Below are 20638 nucleotides of genomic sequence, written 5' to 3' on the forward strand. Positions count from 1 at the left end.
TTAAACACTGACTGAGCTACGGGCTATGGATGGCATTCCAGACAGTGTAGAATGAACATCAGTCATTCTACTGTAGTGAATTAGTTTTGTGATTCTTTGTAGTTTAGTCACTCTTTTGTGATATACGGTACCTGTATTTTATTCACACTGAGCTTTGGGTGGTATTCCTGAGAGTGTAGCATGAATGATGTTGATAAACAGAAAGGCCATTTATAACAAATTGAAAATTAATGGGCTTTTGGAAGATCACTTCATTCTTGACAAAGTAGGTTTGCTTGTCTTTATAGTTTACCCATTTAATCTACAGTGTTGTCATTAAGTTCAGTGATTTCAGTTGGAAATGGATGGCTACTCCATATTGATGTGACATTATTTTAAGTGAGCGTAATGTATCGTGACAGAAATAACTTTAATTTGTAATGTTCATTATTGGTTTTTAGACTCCTCACTTACCCAGTGTACTGCATGGTGCTGCTTGCCAGCAATAGTGTAATTCTTTATAGCACGACAGTAATGAACTTCATCCATCATGAATTGGATTCTCATTTTCTAATGGGGGAAATGTATTTCTGTTCAACTTCAAAGGGTATTTCATCCTTTAGATGTGATTTACATTTTAGTCGTTTAACAGGACACTCTTATCCAGAGTGACTTACAGGAGTAATTAGGGTTAATGTAAGTGCCTTATTCAAGGGCACATCGGCCTATTTGTCACATAGTCAGCTCGGGGATTTGAACCAGCAACCTTTCGGGTTACTGGCCTTAACCTGCCACCAGGTCCCAGTCACTCACTACAGCTACTATTCCACAGGTGGATACAGTCATGCGAGGCTGTATAAAATAAGGTATTAACACTTGGTTAATGTAGTGTGGACATTTTAGATATTCCTTGTACTCTAAATGTTTTTGCTGTTTGATTTATTAAGTATTCACTGAATACGTATTCTTTTTTTAACTAGGCAAGTCAGTTAAGAACACATTCTTATTTTCAATGACGGCCTAGGAACGGTGGGTTAACTGCCTCGTTCAGGGGCAGAATGACAGATTTTCACAGTGTCAGCCCTGGGAACCAACCTTGCAACCTTACAACCTTGCAACCTTACTGCATTCGCGTAATAGGCTTTAGGCCAAGGTAAGTTGCTAGCTAGCATTAAACTTATCTTATAAAAACAATCAATCAATCATAATCGCTAGTTAACTACACATGGTTGATGATATTACTAGATATTATCTAGCGTGTCCCGCGTTGCATATAATCTGACAGAGCATACAAGTATCTAAGTATCTGACTGAGCGGTGCTAGGCAGAAGCAGGCGCGTAAACATTCATTCAAACAGCACTGCATTTTGCCAGCAGCTCTTCGTTGTGCGTCAAGCATTGCGCTGTTTATGACTGCTGTTTTTGACTTCAAGCCTATCAACTCCTGAGATGAGGCTGGTGTAACCGAAGTGAAATGGCTAGCTAGTTAGCGCATGCTAATAGTGTTTCAAACGTCACACGCTCTGAGCCTGTGGTTGTTTCACTTGCTAATGCTGCTTCAAGGGTGGCTGTTGTCGTTGTGTTTCTGGTTCGAGCCCAGGGAGGAGCGAGGAGAGGGATGGAAGCTATACTGTTACACTGGCAATACTAAAGTGCCTATAAGAACATCCAATAGTCAAAGGTTAATGAAATACAAATGGTATAGAGGGAAATAGTCCTATAATTTCTATAATAACTACAACCTAAAACTTCTTACCTGGGAATATTGAAGACTCATGTTAAAAGGAACCACCAGCTTTCATATGTTCTCATGTTCTGAGCAAGGAACTGAAACCTTAGCTTTCTTACATAGCACATATTGCACTTTTACTTTCTTCTCCAACACTTTGTTTTTGCATTATTTAAACCAAATTGAACATGTTTCATTATTTGAGGCTAAATTGATTTTATTGATGTATTATATTAAGTTAAAATAAGTGTTCATTCAGTATTGTTGTAATTGTCATTATTATAAATACAATTTTTTTTAAATCGTCCGATTTAATCGGTATCGGCTTTTTTTGGTCCTCCAATAATCGTTATCGGCGCTGAAAAATCATAATTGGTCGACCTCTAATCTCTTTCTGTCAATTCAAAGGGGCCTTTATTGGCATGGGAAACGTATGCCAAAGCAAATTAAATAAACAAAAGGGAGAACAAAAACATATATTTTGCTCGCTAACTCTTCTCTCGCTCGCTAACTCTTCTCTCGCTCGCTAACTCTTCTCTCGCTCGCTAACTCTTCTCTCGCTCGCTAACTCTTCTCTCGCTCGCTAACTCTTCTCTCGCTCGCTAACTCTTCTCTCGCTCGCTAACTCTTCTCTCGCTCGCTAACACTTCTCTCGCTCGCTAACACTTCTCTCGCTCGCTAACACTTCTCTCGCTCGCTAACACTTCTCTCGCTCGCTAACACTTCTCTCGCTCGCTAACACTTCTCTCGCTCGCTAACACTTCTCTCGCTCGCTAACACTTCTCTCGCTCGCTAACTCTTCTCTCGCTCGCTAACTCTTCTCTCGCTCGCTAACTCTCTCTCTGTATCTCTCTCTCTGTATGTGATGATTAAACGATGCTCCCTTGTTTTTGCAGTGATGCAACTTGAGGGCTGACTGCCTACTGTGATCTCTCCTTTCATAGTGAGATTATTCAGCTGGTATCAGCCTCCATTCTCAGTCTAGAACCCTAAGGATCATTCAGACTGTTCCGGAACCAGTCTCAATGCATTCCTTGTTCCATTTGTAGTTGTCTTAACTTTTCACTGTCATTTCAAGAACATCATGGGCTGTAAAAAATATTCCTTGTCACATTGTACATTTGTTTTGGCCATCACACAATAGATGGGACTGGTAAAAGAGTCCTTGTGCCTTTGTCCCATTGACACTGACAGGCACACACACAAAGATAACCTTGTCAATGATCTGCATTTAACTAAGATGTTAATGTATCTTAGATTGTAATTCACTTTATAATATTGTTGACACTGTGAGAAAGTTGTGGCCTATCTATGCACAGACATGACTGTATAGAATAACCTAGTGACATTTCCCCCTGTACTGTTTAGACCATAGGGCTTCAGATTACTACTACACATTAAGCTTTGTGACTCATAGACCTAAACCAGAAGGAGACAAATAGTTCGCCAGCATGTTGACTACAAATGGGCACTTTTTAAAATAAGCCTTGCTTTATCGGGTATGTTGTAGGGATTAGAATACAACTGTGTATTCCTCAAATCCTTTCAGAGATGCAGGCGTTTGATCAACAAGGCTGTGCTGGTTCGCTGTGTAGATTACTATCTCAACAACATATAATATCTTTGTTTTAACCTGCAGGGAAGCTGTAGTGGTGCTATTCTTGTGTGTGTTACAATATGTCTAACTTAGCCTAATACTATATAAGTCCTTGGAGTAAGATCATTTCAGGCATCAAGATGATCCCAAGAAAAAAAATCCCAGTGACTTTTCCTTTTAATTATTTGACATTAGAAACTAAACTAATTGGTCTTGGCAACAGCTCCTGTTTTGGCTGGCTGTAGGGAACACTGTCACTGCTGTTTCTGATGGCGTTTGGCTGGCTGTAGGGAACACTGTCACCGCTGTTTCTGATGGCGTTTGGCTGGCTGTAGGGAACGCTATCACCTCTGTTTGGCTGGCTGTAGGGAACACTGTCACCTCTGTTTCTGATGGCGTTTGGCTGGCTGTAGGGAACACTGTCACCGCTGTTTCTGATGGCGTTTGGCTGGCTGTAGGGAACACTGTCACCGCTGTTTCTGATGGCGTTTGGCTGGCTGTAGGCAACACTGTCACCGCTGTTTCTGATGGCGTTTGGCTGCCTGTAGGGAACACTATCACCGCTGTTTCAGATGGCGTTTGGCTGGCTGTAGGGAACACTATCACCGCTGTTTCAGATGGCGTTTGGCTGGCTGTAGGGAACACTGTCACTGCTGTTTCTGATGGCGTTTGGCTGGCTGTAGGGAACACTATCACCCCTGTTGCCGATGGTGTTTCCCAGACCTTTATTTGGGTTGTAATACTAGTAAGCATCTCTCCCATTTTATATTATGACATTGCTAGCATGCTGCTGCGCTTGTAAAAATACACTTTCTAGAGACTCATGTGGGAACGGGCCCTAGCGATGTCCTGCTTTTGGGTAGTCTGATCTTATTTGTTTTCCCAGAGCTTAACTGTTGAGGGTAATACTGTAGTCTTGGTCTGACCTGCCTGGGCCAAGCCAGAAAGCTTATCGTCTTTAAACAAACGCCCTGGAGCTGCTTCAGCCCTCACGTAGACTACAGTGAAGTGTCCTTTTAACATGGCAGCAGATTCAAGCTCACAGTACACATAATATATTCAGGAAACATCTTGACCAGACCTAAATCCCAAAAAGACTGTGTCTTAGAAAAGCCTTTGAGAACAGTGTAACACAGGGAAGTGGAAGACAAACATACAGTGTAGTGTGTCCCAAATGGCACTGTCCCCCCCCCCCCCCCCCTATATAGTGCACTACTTTTGACCTGTGCCCCATAGTGCTCTGGTCAAATTTAGTGCACTATATAGGGAAAAGACTCAACTAGTGATACGGTGGCATTTCCACAGGGATGTGAAGGAGGAAAACGGGCAAACCAAACACAAACGAGGCAGCGTTTTGTGTGATGAATCATTTAAAGAAACAGATGGTTCAGAAATCGGTCCTTCTCATGGCTGCATCACAGTTCTTTTGATCACCATGAGGAACCAAACAAACATGGTCGCCGTAAGATCCTCCTGTTAGGTGATACTTTTGAACCAGTCCTTTTGTCCTTAGTGACATTTGGTCCAAACTGTTCGGGTGGCCTACAGTCTTACCCCAAATAGGGTGTTTATTATGTAGTGCTGAGCATTTCACGGAAATGTTGGTTATTTTTTGTTGGACCATGTTGGTTCAATAATTTGAATTCCATTTAATTCTGTTTTTTTCAGTTTTTCTAGAGATAAATTGTATCAATCCTGAACTGTGCGATGTAGGCCAATATTTTACATAATTACCACGTTTTCTGTGCTAAACTAACTACAATGACCATAATCCATTGCACGCCTACTTGTCCGCTCTGTTTCTTTTACGCAGCATGCGCGATTGAGAGAGCAGTTGCTTGGTGAGGTATCGCTACCTGTAAATACATTATCTAAGTGATTGATAGTTGGTATTCAGCCATATTTACTTTGATGAACTACTAAATAGTGATTTTTGTCAGACAGCAGCTCTATAGAGATGAGCTGATGACTTGGAATTAAATAATACATTCATCAAATAAAACAAATATATTTCAGTTGTGCATTTTACATTTTATTAATGTGAATAAATGATGGTTAATAAGTGATAAGCAGTAATGGGCAGTCACTACTTATATTCATTGTTTTCTTCTTTTATTCAGCATTCAACCCACAATGCACAGTGCTTTTTTTTTTTTAAGTAATCGAAATTGAAAACCATGATTATTTTTGTAATAATTTAAACGAATCCGAACCGACTTCAAAAAGCACTATTCGCTCAGCACCAATATTCTAGGACGAGGGTGTTTTCAGTGGGGTAGTGGAAGAGCAGATTGTTGCCCGGGGCAACTACCAAACTGTCCCTGGCAAGGAGGTGACATTGCTTTTCCTATGGCGAGACACTTTAAATACACTCGTCTCTTGTTGAGAGAGAGAGAGTTGTTACTTCATGGACTGAAAGCGACCGTCAGATCTGGGATCATGTCGGATGTCCATCATGCCTGGACCTTCGCTTCAGTGTGAGGTCAGATCTGGGATCATGTCGGATGTCCATCATACCTGGACCTTCGCTGGTACTTCAGTGTGAGGTCAGATCTGGGATCATGTCGATGTCCATCATGCCTGGACCTTCGCTGGTACTTCAGTGTGAGGTCCTGTACGAGACTTTCAGCTGAATCCTTTTAGAGCTTTTGAATCAACTAATAATGGTTTCCGGTAGGAGCTGATTGACACCTTTTAGCCTGACCATCTGTCTACTGCTTTTGACTTGCTCGAGAGTAGACAGTGATTTGATGCCAAGTAACAGGTACTGTGTATTGCATAAAGTGGTTGTAACTTACAGAAGCTTATATGGTGCTGACTGTCTACAATAGGTGTTCCCCAAACTGTTTTTCTCTGCGACCCCATTTTGCTATAAAAAAAATGATGATAATCTGCGACCTCAACATAATAATTATAATAATCTGCGACCTCACTCAGTGATGTAATCAACGGCCAATGTTTACTTTTTTAATGCGATGACAGTACTTTTGACAGTATTTCAAGTTGAAGGACGTATTGATTTGAAGTGACTGCAATGCGTCAGAAAAGTGTTGAAGTTCCTCATAGGTCAGGCAGCCTCTCTCCTCTCTGACTCCTGGCCCTCCAGCACTGTGTGTGAAACCATGTCCTTCTGCCAGCTGCCCAGATAGACACAGGCATCTCCTGTCTGATTTACATAGGCTGCCATCACCCCTCCCTCCCAGGTTTATTCCTCCATGACTTGTGGATGTGGAGCTTACAGGTTGCTTCCCAAATAATGGCACCCTATACCCTTTATAGTGCACTACTTTTGACCAGAGCCCAGGGTTAGGGAATAGGATACCATTTGGGATCAGCCCTAGTCATCTGATGAGCTGGAGGTGATGGGGTGAAGGATGTAGGGGTGTATCTGAATGTTCAATTGGATATATCCAGAACTCAGAAATCGGGAGGGAGAAAGAGGGAAGGAAGGAGAGCCCTGTGGCTGTAGTTAATATCCAGCAAGGACGTTGTCCATGTGACCCGCCCCTTGTCCATGTGACCCGCCCCTTGTCCATGTGACCCGCCCCTTGTCCATGTGACCCGCCCCTTGTCCATGTGACCCGCCCCTTGTCCATGTGACCCGCCCCTTGTCCATGTGACCCGCCCCTTGTCCATGTGACCCGCCCCTTGTCCATGTGACCCGCCCCTTGTCCATGTGACCCGCCCCTTGTCCATGTGACCCGCCCCTTGTCCATGTGACCCGCCCCTTGTCCATGTGACCCCGCCCGTTGATAAAACAATGATCACTATTCTTCTACCATAGTATAATAACTACCCTGCATGCAACAGCAAGAGAATCCGCATATGTATGGGTGAAAGTAAGCCGGTCCGGCACGGCTTCCCAGCAAAATAAATATTGTGGGTACGCCGTACCAGTAAAACGTGAGCCTTTCACAAATACTAACAGAAAATGCCAATAACTATATTACACTATTAACATTTACCGCATGTCAGCTGCATGAAAAATTTATGAATTGACTTGAGGCCAGGGTGGCACATGCTCCAAATTGCATTGTGGTTTGATGAGAACACTTTGCAAAGGGGGAGGATGAGTGGCCAAGACGCGTGAGGACAGCAGTGGACGCATCAATTGTGTATGAATGACATAATACACAGTTAGGTGTTTTGTAACCGATGTCTCTTTCTATTCATCAAACTGCGGATGCACAGTTTTAATGCTGGAATTATTTTATGAGTGGACAAACGTGAGCGGGTAACCTACAGGAGCGCCCTTTTTTTAAATGATTGTTTGTTTGACAATCGGATGAAAACATCACGACTGGTTGTGTTGATGCCTCATTAAAACGTAATACATGATAAAAGTGATATGACAATTCTTCACTAGGCCCACGGAGATCGTATGAAATTGTAACTCGGCTCAATCCGAAATGACCGTTACATTTCTATCTTGGTATCTGTAACACTTCTGCTTGACAGACTGAATAGAGCCCCTCGGCTATAAAAATAAAGTGTGCGAGCAGTGCTGCGTGGTTCAGTACTCAATTAGCCCGACTAACCGGTGCCTGTATATAGCCTCGCTACTGTATGTAGCCTCTCTACTGTATATAGCCTCTCTACTGTAATAGGCCTCGCTACTGTATGTAGCCTCTCTACTGTATATAGCCTCGCTACTGTATGTAGCCTCTCTACTGTATATAGCCTCTCTACTGTAATAGGCCTCGCTACTGTATGTAGCCTCTCTACTGTATATAGCCTCGCTACTGTATGTAGCCTCTCTACTGTATATAGCCTCTCTACTGTAATAGGCCTCGCTACTGCACCTTCGCTGGTACTTCAGCCTAGCTAGTTGATTCTGATTCTGAAGTGATGCTTGGGAGGAGGTTATTTTGTTAATCTGCAAAAATCTACCTCATGCCTTTTGCACACAATGTATATAGACTCCCCTTTTTTTTTCTACCTATTGTGTTATTGACTTGTTAATTGTTTACTCCATGTGTAATTCTGTGTTGTCTGCACACACTGCTATGCTTTATCTTGGCCAGGTCGCAGTTGCAAATGTGAACTTGTTCTCAACTAGCCTACCTGGTTAAATAAAGGTGTTCTCAACTAGCCTACCTGGTTAAATAAAGGTGAAATAAAATAAAAAAATATAAAAAAATATAGCCTCGCTACTGTAATAAGCCTCGCTACTGTAATAAGCCTCGCTACTGTAATAAGCCTCGCTACTGTAATAAGCCTCGCTACTGTAATAAGCCTCGCTACTGTAATAAGCCTCGCTACTGTAATAAGCCTCGCTACTGTAATAAGCCTCGCTACTGTAATAAGCCTCGCTACTGTAATAAGCCTCGCTACTGTATATAGCCTCGCTACTGTAATAAGCCTCGCTACTGTAATAAGCCTCGCTACTGTATATAGCCTCGCTACTGTATATAGCCTCGCTACTGTATATAGCCTCGCTACTGTAATAAGCCTCGCTACTGTATATAGCCTCGCTACTGTATATAGCCTCGCTACTGTATATAGCCTCGCTACTGTAATAAGCCTCGCTACTGTATATAGCCTCGCTACTGTATATAGCCTCGCTACTGTAATAAGCCTCGCTACTGTATATAGCCTCGCTACTGTAATAAGCCTCGCTACTGTATATAGCCTCGCTACTGTAATAAGCCTCGCTACTGTATGTAGCCTCGCTACTGTATATAGCCTCGCTACTGTAATAAGCCTCGCTACTGTATATAGCCTCGCTACTGTAATAAGCCTCGCTACTGTATATAGCCTCGCTACTGTAATAAGCCTCGCTACTGTAATAAGCCTCGCTACTGTATATAGCCTCGCTACTGTAATAAGCCTCGCTACTGTAATAAGCCTCGCTACTGTAATAAGCCTCGCTACTGTATATAGCCTCGCTACTGTAATAAGCCTCGCTACTGTTATTTTCACTGTCTTTACTGTTGTATTTATTTCTTTACTTATCTATTGTTCACCTAATATGTATTTTTTACTTAAATTGCACTCTTGGTTAGTAAGTAAGCATTTCACTGTATTTCACCTGTTGTAGTCGGTGCACGTGACAGACTTTGATTTGATTTACTGTGTCACTGTGATTCAGTACTGTGTGATTCAGTACTGTGTCACTGTGTGGTTCAGTACTCTGTGCGGTTCAGTACTCTGTGCGGTTCAGTACTCTGTGCAGTTCGGTTCAGTACTCTGTGCGGTTCGGTTCAGTACTCTGTGCGGTTCGGTTCAGTACTCTGTGCGGTTCGGTACTGTGTCTCTGTGTGGTTCAGTACTCTCCACAGCAGGTAACGCTCATTAGGTTGTGTTAACGTTGTATTTCTATCCTCTAACCCAGGTATTCCCAAACTGGGGTACGTACGTGCAATGCCGTTGGGGGTACGACAAATAAAAATGTGATTCACATTTATTTTTTTCACATTTTCAAACAGGCCATTTTTATATTTTCTCGCCTGAGTAGCCTTGTTTCACTGCCAAAAATAAAATGAAATCCTCTAGTGTTCAGCGAAATAACAACACAATGTCAAATACAGGTAGTCTAGTCATATAATTAACATCCAATCACATTCACCATTACTCTCTCGCGGTAATTCCACTAACGGTCCGTATGTAGCCAAACGTAGCTGCTGCTCATGTTGGTGTCTGTACTGATGGTGCAAAAGCCATGACAGGGAGACATAGTGGAGTGGTAACGCGCGTGCAAGCAGTTGCTCCCGACGCCACTTGGGTACACTGCAGCATCCACCGAGAGGCTCTTGCTGCCAAGGGAATGCCTGACAGCTTGAAAGACGTTTTGGACACTAAAGTAAAAATGGTTACCTTTGTTAAAGCAAGGCCCCTGAACTCTCGTGTATTTTCTGCATTATGCAATGATATGGGCAGCGACCATGTAATGCTTTGACAACATACAGAAGTGCGCTGGTTGTCAAGGGGCAAACTATTGACACAATTTCTTTGAAATGAGAGACGAGCTTAAAGCTTTCATTACTGACAATCATTTTCACTTGTCTGACCGCTTGCATGATGATGAGTTTCTCACACGACTGGCCTATCTGGGGTGATGTTTTTTTTTGCCTGAATGATCTGAATCTAGGATTACAGGGACTCTCCGCAACTATATTCAATGTGCGGGACAAAATTAAGGCTATGATTAAGAAGTTGGAGCTCCTCTCTGTCTGCACTAACAAGGACAACACACAGGTCTTTCCATCATTGTATAATTTTTGGGTGCAAATGAACTCAAGCTTACGGACAATGTCAAATGTGATACAGCAAAGCACCTGAGTGAGTTGGGTGCGCAATTACTCAGGTACTTTCCCGAAACGGGGGACACAAACTGGATTCGTTATCCCTTTTCATGCTCTGCCTCCAGTCCACTTCCCGATTATTTGAACAAGAGAGCCTCATCGAAATTGCAATAAGCGGTTCTGTGAAATTTGAATTAAATCAGAAGTCACTGCTAGATTTCTGGATTGGGCTGCGCTCAGAGTATCCTGCCTTGGCAAATCGCGCTGTTAAGACACTGATGCCCTTTGCAACCACGTACCTATGTGAGAGTGGATTCTCGGCCCTCACTAGCATGAAAACTAAATACAGGCACAGACTGTGTGTGGAAAATAATTTAAGACTGAGGCTCTCTCCAATAAGACCTAACATTGAAGAGTTATGTGCATTCTTTCAAGCACACCCTTCTCATTAACCTGTGGTGAGTTATTGGTCCTATAAGAGCTCTTTGTCACTTCCTACGAGTCGGGTTGTGACGACAACTCACACTCATTCTTATGTTTAATACATGTATAGTGTGTGTGGGGGGGGGGGGGGGCTTACAATGACGGCAAAAAACATTTGAGAGTGTGCTGACCCTGGTGCTAGAGGGGGTATGTAGCTGGAGGTTGAATGTTGTAAAGGGTACGGGACTATAAAAGGTTTGGGAACCACTGTTCTAGCCTAACACCATGTTTAGTTAACAGCCTAGCTAGTTGATTCTGAAGTGATGCTTGGGAGGAGGTTATAGGAAGGCAATTTTTTTTTAGGTCAATAGTGGGAGGGTAGCATATTGGAGGAGGAAGTTGATGCTGATTATGCTGCTACTACTACTTCATAACATTCACTCTGCTTTCCCTGTATTGATTAACAACAGTCAGTTCTAGATATGTATTGGATTTTCTGAGACATTAATGAATACAGGAACCCTAGCTAGAATGTTCTGTATAATAATGTCATTATGTATAATTATAGGAGTTGGCTTCTCTATTGCTGTTTATAGCAGCACAGATCTCCTATGGATATTAATATTTACAGTTCAGAAACTATTCACACCACTTGACTTTTTCACAAAAATGTTGTTACAGCCTACATTTTTAAATGGATTACGTTGATATTTTGTGTCACTGACCTACTACACACAATACCCCATAAAATCAAAGTGGAATTAAGATTTTAGAAATGTTTACAATTAAATTAAAAGCTGAAATATCTTGAGTTGGTAAGTATTCAACCCCTTTTATGGTAAAATTTGCCGTAATGAGTTGCATGGACTCTGGGGGGGAAAAGGGAAGTTGCACAACTGAATGCATCTTCCCCATTTAACTCCTCTGAATCAGAGAGGGGAGCTGCCTTAATCCACATCCACATTATCCGTGCCCGGGGAGCAGTTGTTTTGGGGGTTAACTGCCTTGCTTAAGGGCAGAACTGAAGATTTTTCCACCTTGCCGGCTCGGGGATTTGAACAAGCAACCTTTTGAATGCTGCATTGCTTGCTCTTTGGGGTTTTAGGCTGGGTTTCTGTACAGCACTTTGAGATATCAGCTGATGTACGAAGGGTTATATAAATACATTTGATTTGATTTGTAACAAGTCACATAAGTTCCTTATTTACATAAGTATTAAGACCCTTTGCTGTGAGACTCCAAAATTGAGCTCAGGTGCTTCCTGTTTTCCATTGATCATCCTTGAGATGTTTCTACAACTTGATTGGAGTCCACCTGTGGTAAATTCAATTGATTGGACATGATTTAGAAAGGCACACACCTGTCAATATATGGTCCCACAGTTGACCGTTCATGTCAGAGCAAAAACCAAGCCATGAGGTTGAAGGAATTGTCCGTAGCATGCCGAGACAGGATTGTGTCAAGGCACAGATCTGGGGAAAGCTACCAAAACATTTTTGCAGCTTTGAAGGTCCCAAGAACACAGCTCTTCCATTCTTAAATAGAAGAAGTTTGGAACCACCAAGACTCTTCCTATAGCCGGCATCCCAGCCAAACTGAGCAATCAGGGAGAAGGGCCTTAGTCAGGGAGGTGACCAAGAACCCGATGGTCACTCTGACAAAGCTCTAGAGTTCCTCTGTGGAGATGGGAGAACCTTCCAGAAGGACAACCATCTCTGCAGCACTCTACCAAGACGGCCTTTATGGTAGAGTTGCCAGACGGAAGCCCCTCCACTAAAAAGCACACGACAGCCCGCTTGGAGTTTGCCAAAGAAGATTCTCTGGTCAGATGAAACAAAGATTGATTTCTTTGGCCTGAACGCCAAGCGTCACGTCTGGAGGAAACCTGGCACCATCCCTATGGTGGTGGCAGCATCATGCTCTGGAGATGTACAAAACAGGCTTAATGAGCTACCTCGCAATGCCATGCTTATGAGCCCCGAAATTCAGAACGAGTTGCTGGAGTGTGCAGCATCATTGTTACTGTGCAGGATAAAAGATGGAAGTTAATTCTGCGCCTTCCCACATATTTTGCCATACCAGCAGATGAATATAAAGATCAATCTAAACCTGAACTTATTGCTGTGTGCATCCGATACATTCATGCTGGAATGATTTAAAGATAGAGCTGTTGGGTTTATGGAAACCGCTGATTTGTCTACACAAGGAATTTCTCTGAAAATACTTGGAAGTGTTGCAACCCCTTGGAGTTGGATCCCACTCTGTGTGGGTTTATGTTTCGTTGGCGCTTCAGTCATGTCAGGAAACAGAGGGGTACATGTCCTACTAAAGCAAACCTTTTAAGCAAGCGATATATGTGCATTTCAACTCCCACCGTTTTGAATTTGGTTCTGTGCACCGCGGAAAAAGTGTCGGGACATGTCAGTACCTTTTTTGTTTGACACAGTAAACCAGCTACACACATTTATGAGTGGATCCCACAGACATGCTGGATTCATAGAAGAACAGAAAGAGTTGCATCCCGATAGACCATGTATCGAGCTAGGAAGATCCACGGATGTACAGTGGAGTTCAAAATTAGGGTCTGTGAGTGAAGTGCTGTGACAGATGTCATTTTGAGGTTCTTACAAGTTTTTCAGAGGCTTGTGGACAAACCACATTAGAAGCCGATGTCCTCTTACAACAAATCCAGAATAAGTTTTTATTCCTGTTAGTCACGTTTAGTAAATTGTTTGAAACTAGTGATTTTGCTACGAAGGAATTACAAAGCTCTACATTATCTGTGACGGACTGTTGGTTTACTCAGTCGGAGACTTTGATAATGTTCTAAACTAACTGAAGAGATGATGATTAAGCGTAATATTAGTAATTGGGATGTGACGACATCACGGCATTGAAAACTGCCTGTAAAATTGGCAGACAGTGTAGTCACAACTTCATTAGGGAAAACATCCAGCATCAAGAGTGACAGTGACCTGAGGCAACTATGGAACAATATTCTAGAACGACAGATTACGGAGTTAAACTCAAGATTTCAAGAAGACACATATGGGATCATGCAAGCGGCAGCCTCCTTTTCCAAAGAATCCCAAACCTGCGGCCTGAGAGCAGATGAAGACCATATGCGATCATTATGCAAAATCAAGTGAGGATGCTGAATTCACTGTTTTTATTCAGCAGTTGAGTCGCAAAATGAACATGGGAAAGAGTGACTTTTCCTCCATAATGAGTGTACTTGACAGCTGCCCTGATGATATTTTCCCTAATATAAACTCTCTGTTAAGGATCATTGTCACACTTCCAATGACATCATGCAGTGTGGAGAGTCTTTTCTCAACAACAACTAGGATTTTAAAAAATCTGCATACATCAATGACAAGCGCCCGCCCGACTGAACCACTTCAGTTTGTTGTCTTTAGAGCGTCAACTGACAGATCCATTGGATTATGATGAAATCATCACCACATTCAACTCAAAGCCTCGCCGTCTGCGCCTTGTGATGTAGGTCACGACTTATTGATACGTCTACTAAAGGGAAGGTACCTTTTTTTAGAGTACTACTGCCAGCTGTGGTATACATGGTAACACCAAATATAGGCTTGTTTGCCCATCAAGATTGAAGTGCACCTGAAGATGAGTTTTATGTTGTTGGCAACTGTCTTATTTTAATATGCTGGGATAGGTCATGATTTGTATATGTAACTAGGTTGCTCCAAGTGCTATACACTAGTATAAAACTATTATATTACAAAATCATATATGGTGCACATCGCAAAATAAATGTAATAAACAAGTAGAAAAAATGCCTATCCACATTTTTCTAGGCCTATCCCCCCAAAAAATCTGGTTACGCTCCTGGTGCAAACGGAACACGAAAGTCAAAGCAAGTTAACGTTGTCTTTGAGACTAAATTTCACTTGCCTGTTCAGTCAGCCACAAAGCACATTCCACCAAATAGTCAATGGTTACAGATTGAGCTTTGAAGTCTGTTTGAGTACTTGATTACTCATCTAACCCTCATCATCCTCAACCACTCTGTATCTAACCCTCATCATCCTCAACCACTCTGTATCTAACCCTCATCATCCTCAACCACTCTTTGCTACTTGCCAAGGTCACCCTTTTCTCTGTAAACAGAAATCATGTTCTCAGTAATCTATTTCAGCCAGAGCTGTCCTTCCCTGGTCCTATTCCCTATTCCACTTCCTCTTTCAGGCATACAATTGTCTGAATAGTTTTGTTTCATTGTTCAATGGAAATGTTCATGACCTGGGAGAGATGTTTTAAAAAAAATACATGTTACCCAGTGGTAGTAACTGAATTTATAAAACATTAGGAACACCTGCTCTTTCCATGACAAACTGACCAGCTAAATACTGGTCAAAGCTATGATCACTTATTGTTGTCACTTGGTAAATCCACTTCAATCAGTGTAGATGAAGGGAGGAGACCGGTTAAAGAAGGATTTTTAAGCCTTGAGACAATTGAGACATGGATTGTGTATGTGTGCCATTCAGAGGGTGAATGGCCAGGAGAAAAGATGCCTTTGAAGGTGGTTTGGTAGTAGGTGACAGGCGCACCGGTTTGATTGTGTCAAGAACTGCAACACTGCTGGGTTTTTCACACTGAACAGTTTCCTGTGTGTATCAAGAATGGTCCACCACCCAAAGGACATCCAGGCAACTTGACACAACTGTGGGAGGAATTAGAGTCAACATGGGCCAGCATCCCTGTGGAACGCTTTCAACACCTTGTAGAGTCCATGCCCCAATGAATTAAGGCAGTACAACTCAATATTAGGAAGGTGTACCTAATGTTTTGTACACTCAGTGTATATGCTATATGTTACAGTATAGTGCTGGTTGAAAGAGATGAAACCGCTGGTATTATTATCTTGAAATGATGTCAGATGTGATGAACTGTTTTACATTCAAGGTAGATGTGAATGTACACTATTACTCAAACAGTCTGGCACTGGCTATTTATCAGAAAGATATCTACCTGAAGATCTAATGGAAGCAATGCCATGATAAACAAGGTTTCAAAGATTGTTATTGTTTGGGAAAATAACCTTTTTTTTATCGAAACTATTATTCACATGATCATCAGACAGGAGAGGTGGTGGAGACTGCGGCCTACTTTAAAGTCACCTAGGTACTAGCTAGCCATTCTCTTTAACATTCTTTAGAGTCTGAGACGTTGGGGGAGTGCTAAGCTGACATGGAATTCAAAAAAAAAAAGGACATTCTGGATCATTTAGCTATTGGATTTTGAATTTTAGGACCCCTTTTTAGGTATCAAAAAAGAAAAAACAAATATTGGAAATATTTAGAAATGTACAACTAAAAGCCCATAGAAACGCATTGAATACCACATTCATGGGGCGGCAGGGTAGACTAGTGGTTAGAGCGTTGGACTAGTAACCGGAAGGTTGCAAGTTCAAATCCCCGAGCTGACAAGGTACAAATCTGTCATTCTGCCCCTCAACAGGCAGTTAACCCACTGTTCCTAGGCCGTCATTGAAAATAAGAATTAAAGATAAATAAAAAAAATCATAAATGGCAAAAAGGACCGTCAAAAAAATAAATCATAAGAAACAAGGTTTTGAAAAAATATACTCAGGAAATGTTTCTTTTTTTTTTATCAAGCCGGTGAGACCGTAACTCACACTCCCCTCAACCCTGATGCTTCTTTAAATGATATGTCAACAGTTCCATAGCACTGTTGTTTACTTATTACATATTAGTTGTAAGTACTGAGCTCCAAACAAATGGAGATGGATTACTCCATACACTGCAATTTTATTTTTGAAGGTGATTTATGCTATAGCCTACAATTCAAATGAGACGACACACACACACACACACACACACACCCATTGTCTATTACCATATGTCTCCGTCTCATTTCCACCGTCATCATACGCCTTTGTTTGGTCTGACAAATGGTCGTGGGTTTTGCTCTGCTCATGTATGAGGGTACACACACACACCTGCACTGCTGTTTGTTGAGGGGATTTACGGTGTGATTGAAGTTTAAAGACCTAGTGGATAATAGAGCAATAGAGCCAGTCAATCTGAGCTGAGATGAAGGATCCGGGGCTATGCTCAGTTTGACCCATTAACCAGCTAGAATGAAGCAATTGAATAGCAATGAGATTCAGATTTGCCTTGCCTGTCACTCAGCCTAATTGGACCACATGATTAGGAAAACTACCCCCAGAGGGTAACAGGGGCTCCTTTACATTCAGATAGGAGCTATCATGGCATGGGAAAGCAAAACATGGATTCCTCTATGTTTAGGGTACAGTGTAGGATGTTGGCAGGGAAATTACTCTAATGGAAAAGTGGAAGACATTTTCAAAAACGTCATTATTATTCCCTAGCTCCAGGAAGTATGTGTATTGTCTCTTTTTCATGACTTGGCACTGAGAAGACTTATTATTATTTATCTTAAAGGGAAACTACACTCAAACTATCTTTTTGGTCTTTTATTTCATTAGTCCACTGTTGATACAGTCTCAAAATGTATATCATGATGATGACACTTTGCTTCTTGAAAGTTCAATATCTTGAAAACCTGACTGCTGGACATGCAAAACATTTTGTCTCTATCGATAGTGGATGAATGAACAAAATACCAAAAGATTTTTGATGAATTTTTCCTTTAAGAGACACAGCAATAACAAGCATTCACTCAGCCAGAAGAGTGTTCCTCTCCCAAGAGGAAGTGAGACGAGTATCTGACGTTTCATGTGTTCTTGTGAAGAGTGGAGGCAGTTTACCTCATGTAGTGGCTGAACCATCTCATTTACATCCAGATATGTTGAGATATCTAGATGAGATGGAGGGGAAACTAGATGTTTGGCTCGCAGAGACAATGATAGATTGTAAAGAACCGTCTCTCAGCCTGAAGCAAAACTGACAGGCAGCACAACACACACATACGCACACACACACACAGACTTTACCTGTTTGCTGAAATTACACAAGATAACTAACATGTTCGGTTTAACAAGTTGTAAGTGCGAACACTGTCCGTTATTGTTGAGAGCTGCAATAGAGACATTTTGTTAGGTGTTTGTAAGTCGTGTGAGCGTCAGACGGTTTTGATAACAGTGGTCATTTGATTTTAATGGTGGGAAGTCGTTGTGTTAACTTCCTGGTTATGGAAATTAGATAAGGCACCAAACATCCTCCCCCAGAGTAATATCCTCTGTTACGCTCTCTGCAGGGTGTCTGGTAAAATGAGCCAGAGCAGTGTGGAGCTGGACCACTGCAGCCAGCAGGGCTCTGTCGAGAGCCTGACCAACAGTCTCCGTGGCCTGGGGAGCAGCAGCCTGCCTACAGCCTCCACCGACAGCTTGCCTGGAGACTCCAACAGAGCCCTCTCTGATTCTGGTGAGTAAATGTTAAAGCCTCCTTCGACAGCTTGCCTGCAGACTCCAACAGAGCCCTCTCTGATTCTTGTAACTGTTATAGCCACCCGCCGGGACATATAACTAGGGCCAGGATATCTGCGAGAAAACAACGTTGTTTTAAGAGCAACTACACATATCATATCTGGTGCTGTTGGTATGGTGCCCCAGAGTTGGTCCGGGGGGGGTAAATGTGGTAAGGATAAACGTACCCTTACACCATGTGACTTGACCAGAAAAAAAACGGTGCCTTACATTTAACAACAACCACCACCACCAACCGGAAGGAATTGGTTGGTTGTTGTTTGACATTTGCCTGTTTTCCCATTTGTGGCAGTCAAATGGTTCTACCAGAAGCATCTAACTAGGTGGAAAGTGAGAAAACAATGAGAAGAGGAAAAGGCCCACAGAGATGAGGTTATTATGGTTATACTAACAGCTACTGCAGATATTAGGTTAAAGTAACAGATGACTTTATAGTAACATATGAGGTTATAGCATTTTAACCTAGTTATTTTGTGTGTATTTATTTGTAGGCTATGAGTGCCATTTTTAAATTCATATAGTTCTGTTCTTGTCCAGAGTAGCTTCTGCTTTCACAACAGCTAAAACAATACCAAATAAACTCAGCAAAAAAAGAAGCGTCCCTTTTTCAGGACCCTGTCTTTCAAAGATGATTTGTAAAAATAACTTCATAGATCTTCATTGTAAAGGGTTTAAACACTGTTTTCCATGCTTGTTCAATGAACCATAAAGAATTCATGAACATGCACCTGTGGAACGGTCGTTAAGACACTAACAGCTTACAATAGGCAATTAAGGTCACAGTTATGAAAACTTAGGACACTAAAGAGGTCTTTCTACTGACTGTGAAAAACACCAAAAGAAAGATGCCCAGGGTCCCTCATCTGCGTGAACGTGCCTCAGGTATGCTGCAAGGAGGCATGAGGACTGCAGATGTGGCCAGGGCAATAAATTGCAATGTCCGTACTGTGAGACGCCTAAGTCCGAGCTACAGGGAGACAGCTGATCATCCTCGCAGTGGCAGGCCAAGTGTAACACCAGCACAAGATGGGTACATCCGAACATCACACCTGCGGGACAGGTACAGGATGGCAACAACAACTGCCCGAGTTACACCAGGAACGCACAATCCTTCCATCAGTGCTCAGACTGATGAGAGGCGACAGAGTTTTACCTCGTCAGCTCGGGGATTCGATCTAGCACATTTTCGGTTACTGGCCCAACGCTCTAACCACTAGGCTTCCTGCAGCCCCGATATGAGGTTGTAGTAACAGATATGAGGTTTATAAAGGTTATAGTAAAATACTTAGTTTCCTCTTTTAGACTGAGTGTGTATGTGTACGTCTGTCAGCCTTTGTTTTGAGATGTGTCATTTTCCACAAAGAGTGTGTGTGACCCTGCACGCTGCTGACTGAGGTCTGACGCACCTTCGTTTGGTTTGGCGTCACCCGTCTTCATCTCTCCATATATGGTCTAAAGCCCAGTGTATGCGGCCCAAATGGCACCCTATTCCCTATCTAGTGCACTTCTTTTGACCAGGGCCCGATACGACTCTGTTCAAAACTATTGCACTACATAGGGAATAGGGTGCGAATTGGGACATAGTCAGTGACTCCCAGACAGTCTGTAATTGCCTCACTTCCTGGGAAGTGTTTGAAGAGATAATTATGGGACTGTGATAACTAGGAAAATAAGGGCTTTTGCCACTCCATGCATACATGCAATCTTTCCTTTAGATTTTCCCCCTGGAAACCTACTCATTTAGTGTCGCATTGGGAGCACAGCCTATCTATGCAGCCTTTACCATCAACAACCACACAATTATCTGTCTCTCTGGGGAAGACTGTGGAGTTTCACATTCTTTATAGTCTACTCTTTAATTCACTATTTCCTAATGGTACAGCATGGCAGACACTGTGACCATCTTGAACCTTAAATTGTGCACCAACTCACTCTAAACTTGTCACTACACCCTCCGAGGGAACGTTGAATAGATGGTGTGTGTGTGTGTGTGTGTGTGTGTGTGTGTGTGTGTGTGTGTGTGTGCTGACTGATATGACTAAGCCATTATAGGGAGAGCCACGGTGACAGGATGGGTGCAGCTACTACGAATAGCCTGCTGAGCTGCTGCCACCCAGTCAGATGCTGTTGGGTGTGGATAATGTACTGTAGATTTATGGGTGAGGGTATGCTAATGTATTTACTGTTTATCGGTACTATCAGTG

At 42.3% G+C, this 20638-nt stretch overlaps 1 protein-coding gene across 1 annotated transcript in view; it reads left to right on the top strand.

Annotated features, from left to right (window-relative positions):
- The window catches only part of LOC109892328 (inactive tyrosine-protein kinase PRAG1), a 35875-nt gene that overhangs the window by 6624 nt on the left and 8613 nt on the right, over positions 1-20638 (top strand). Inside the window, exon 4 of the mRNA XM_020484799.2 lies at positions 18206-18372. Within this exon, the coding sequence (XP_020340388.1) occupies positions 18206-18372 (167 nt within the window). The remainder of the gene's footprint in view (positions 1-18205; positions 18373-20638) is intronic.

This window comes from Oncorhynchus kisutch, linkage group LG6 (assembly GCF_002021735.2).
Source record: "Oncorhynchus kisutch isolate 150728-3 linkage group LG6, Okis_V2, whole genome shotgun sequence".
NCBI classification, from domain to species: Eukaryota; Metazoa; Chordata; class Actinopteri; order Salmoniformes; family Salmonidae; genus Oncorhynchus; species Oncorhynchus kisutch.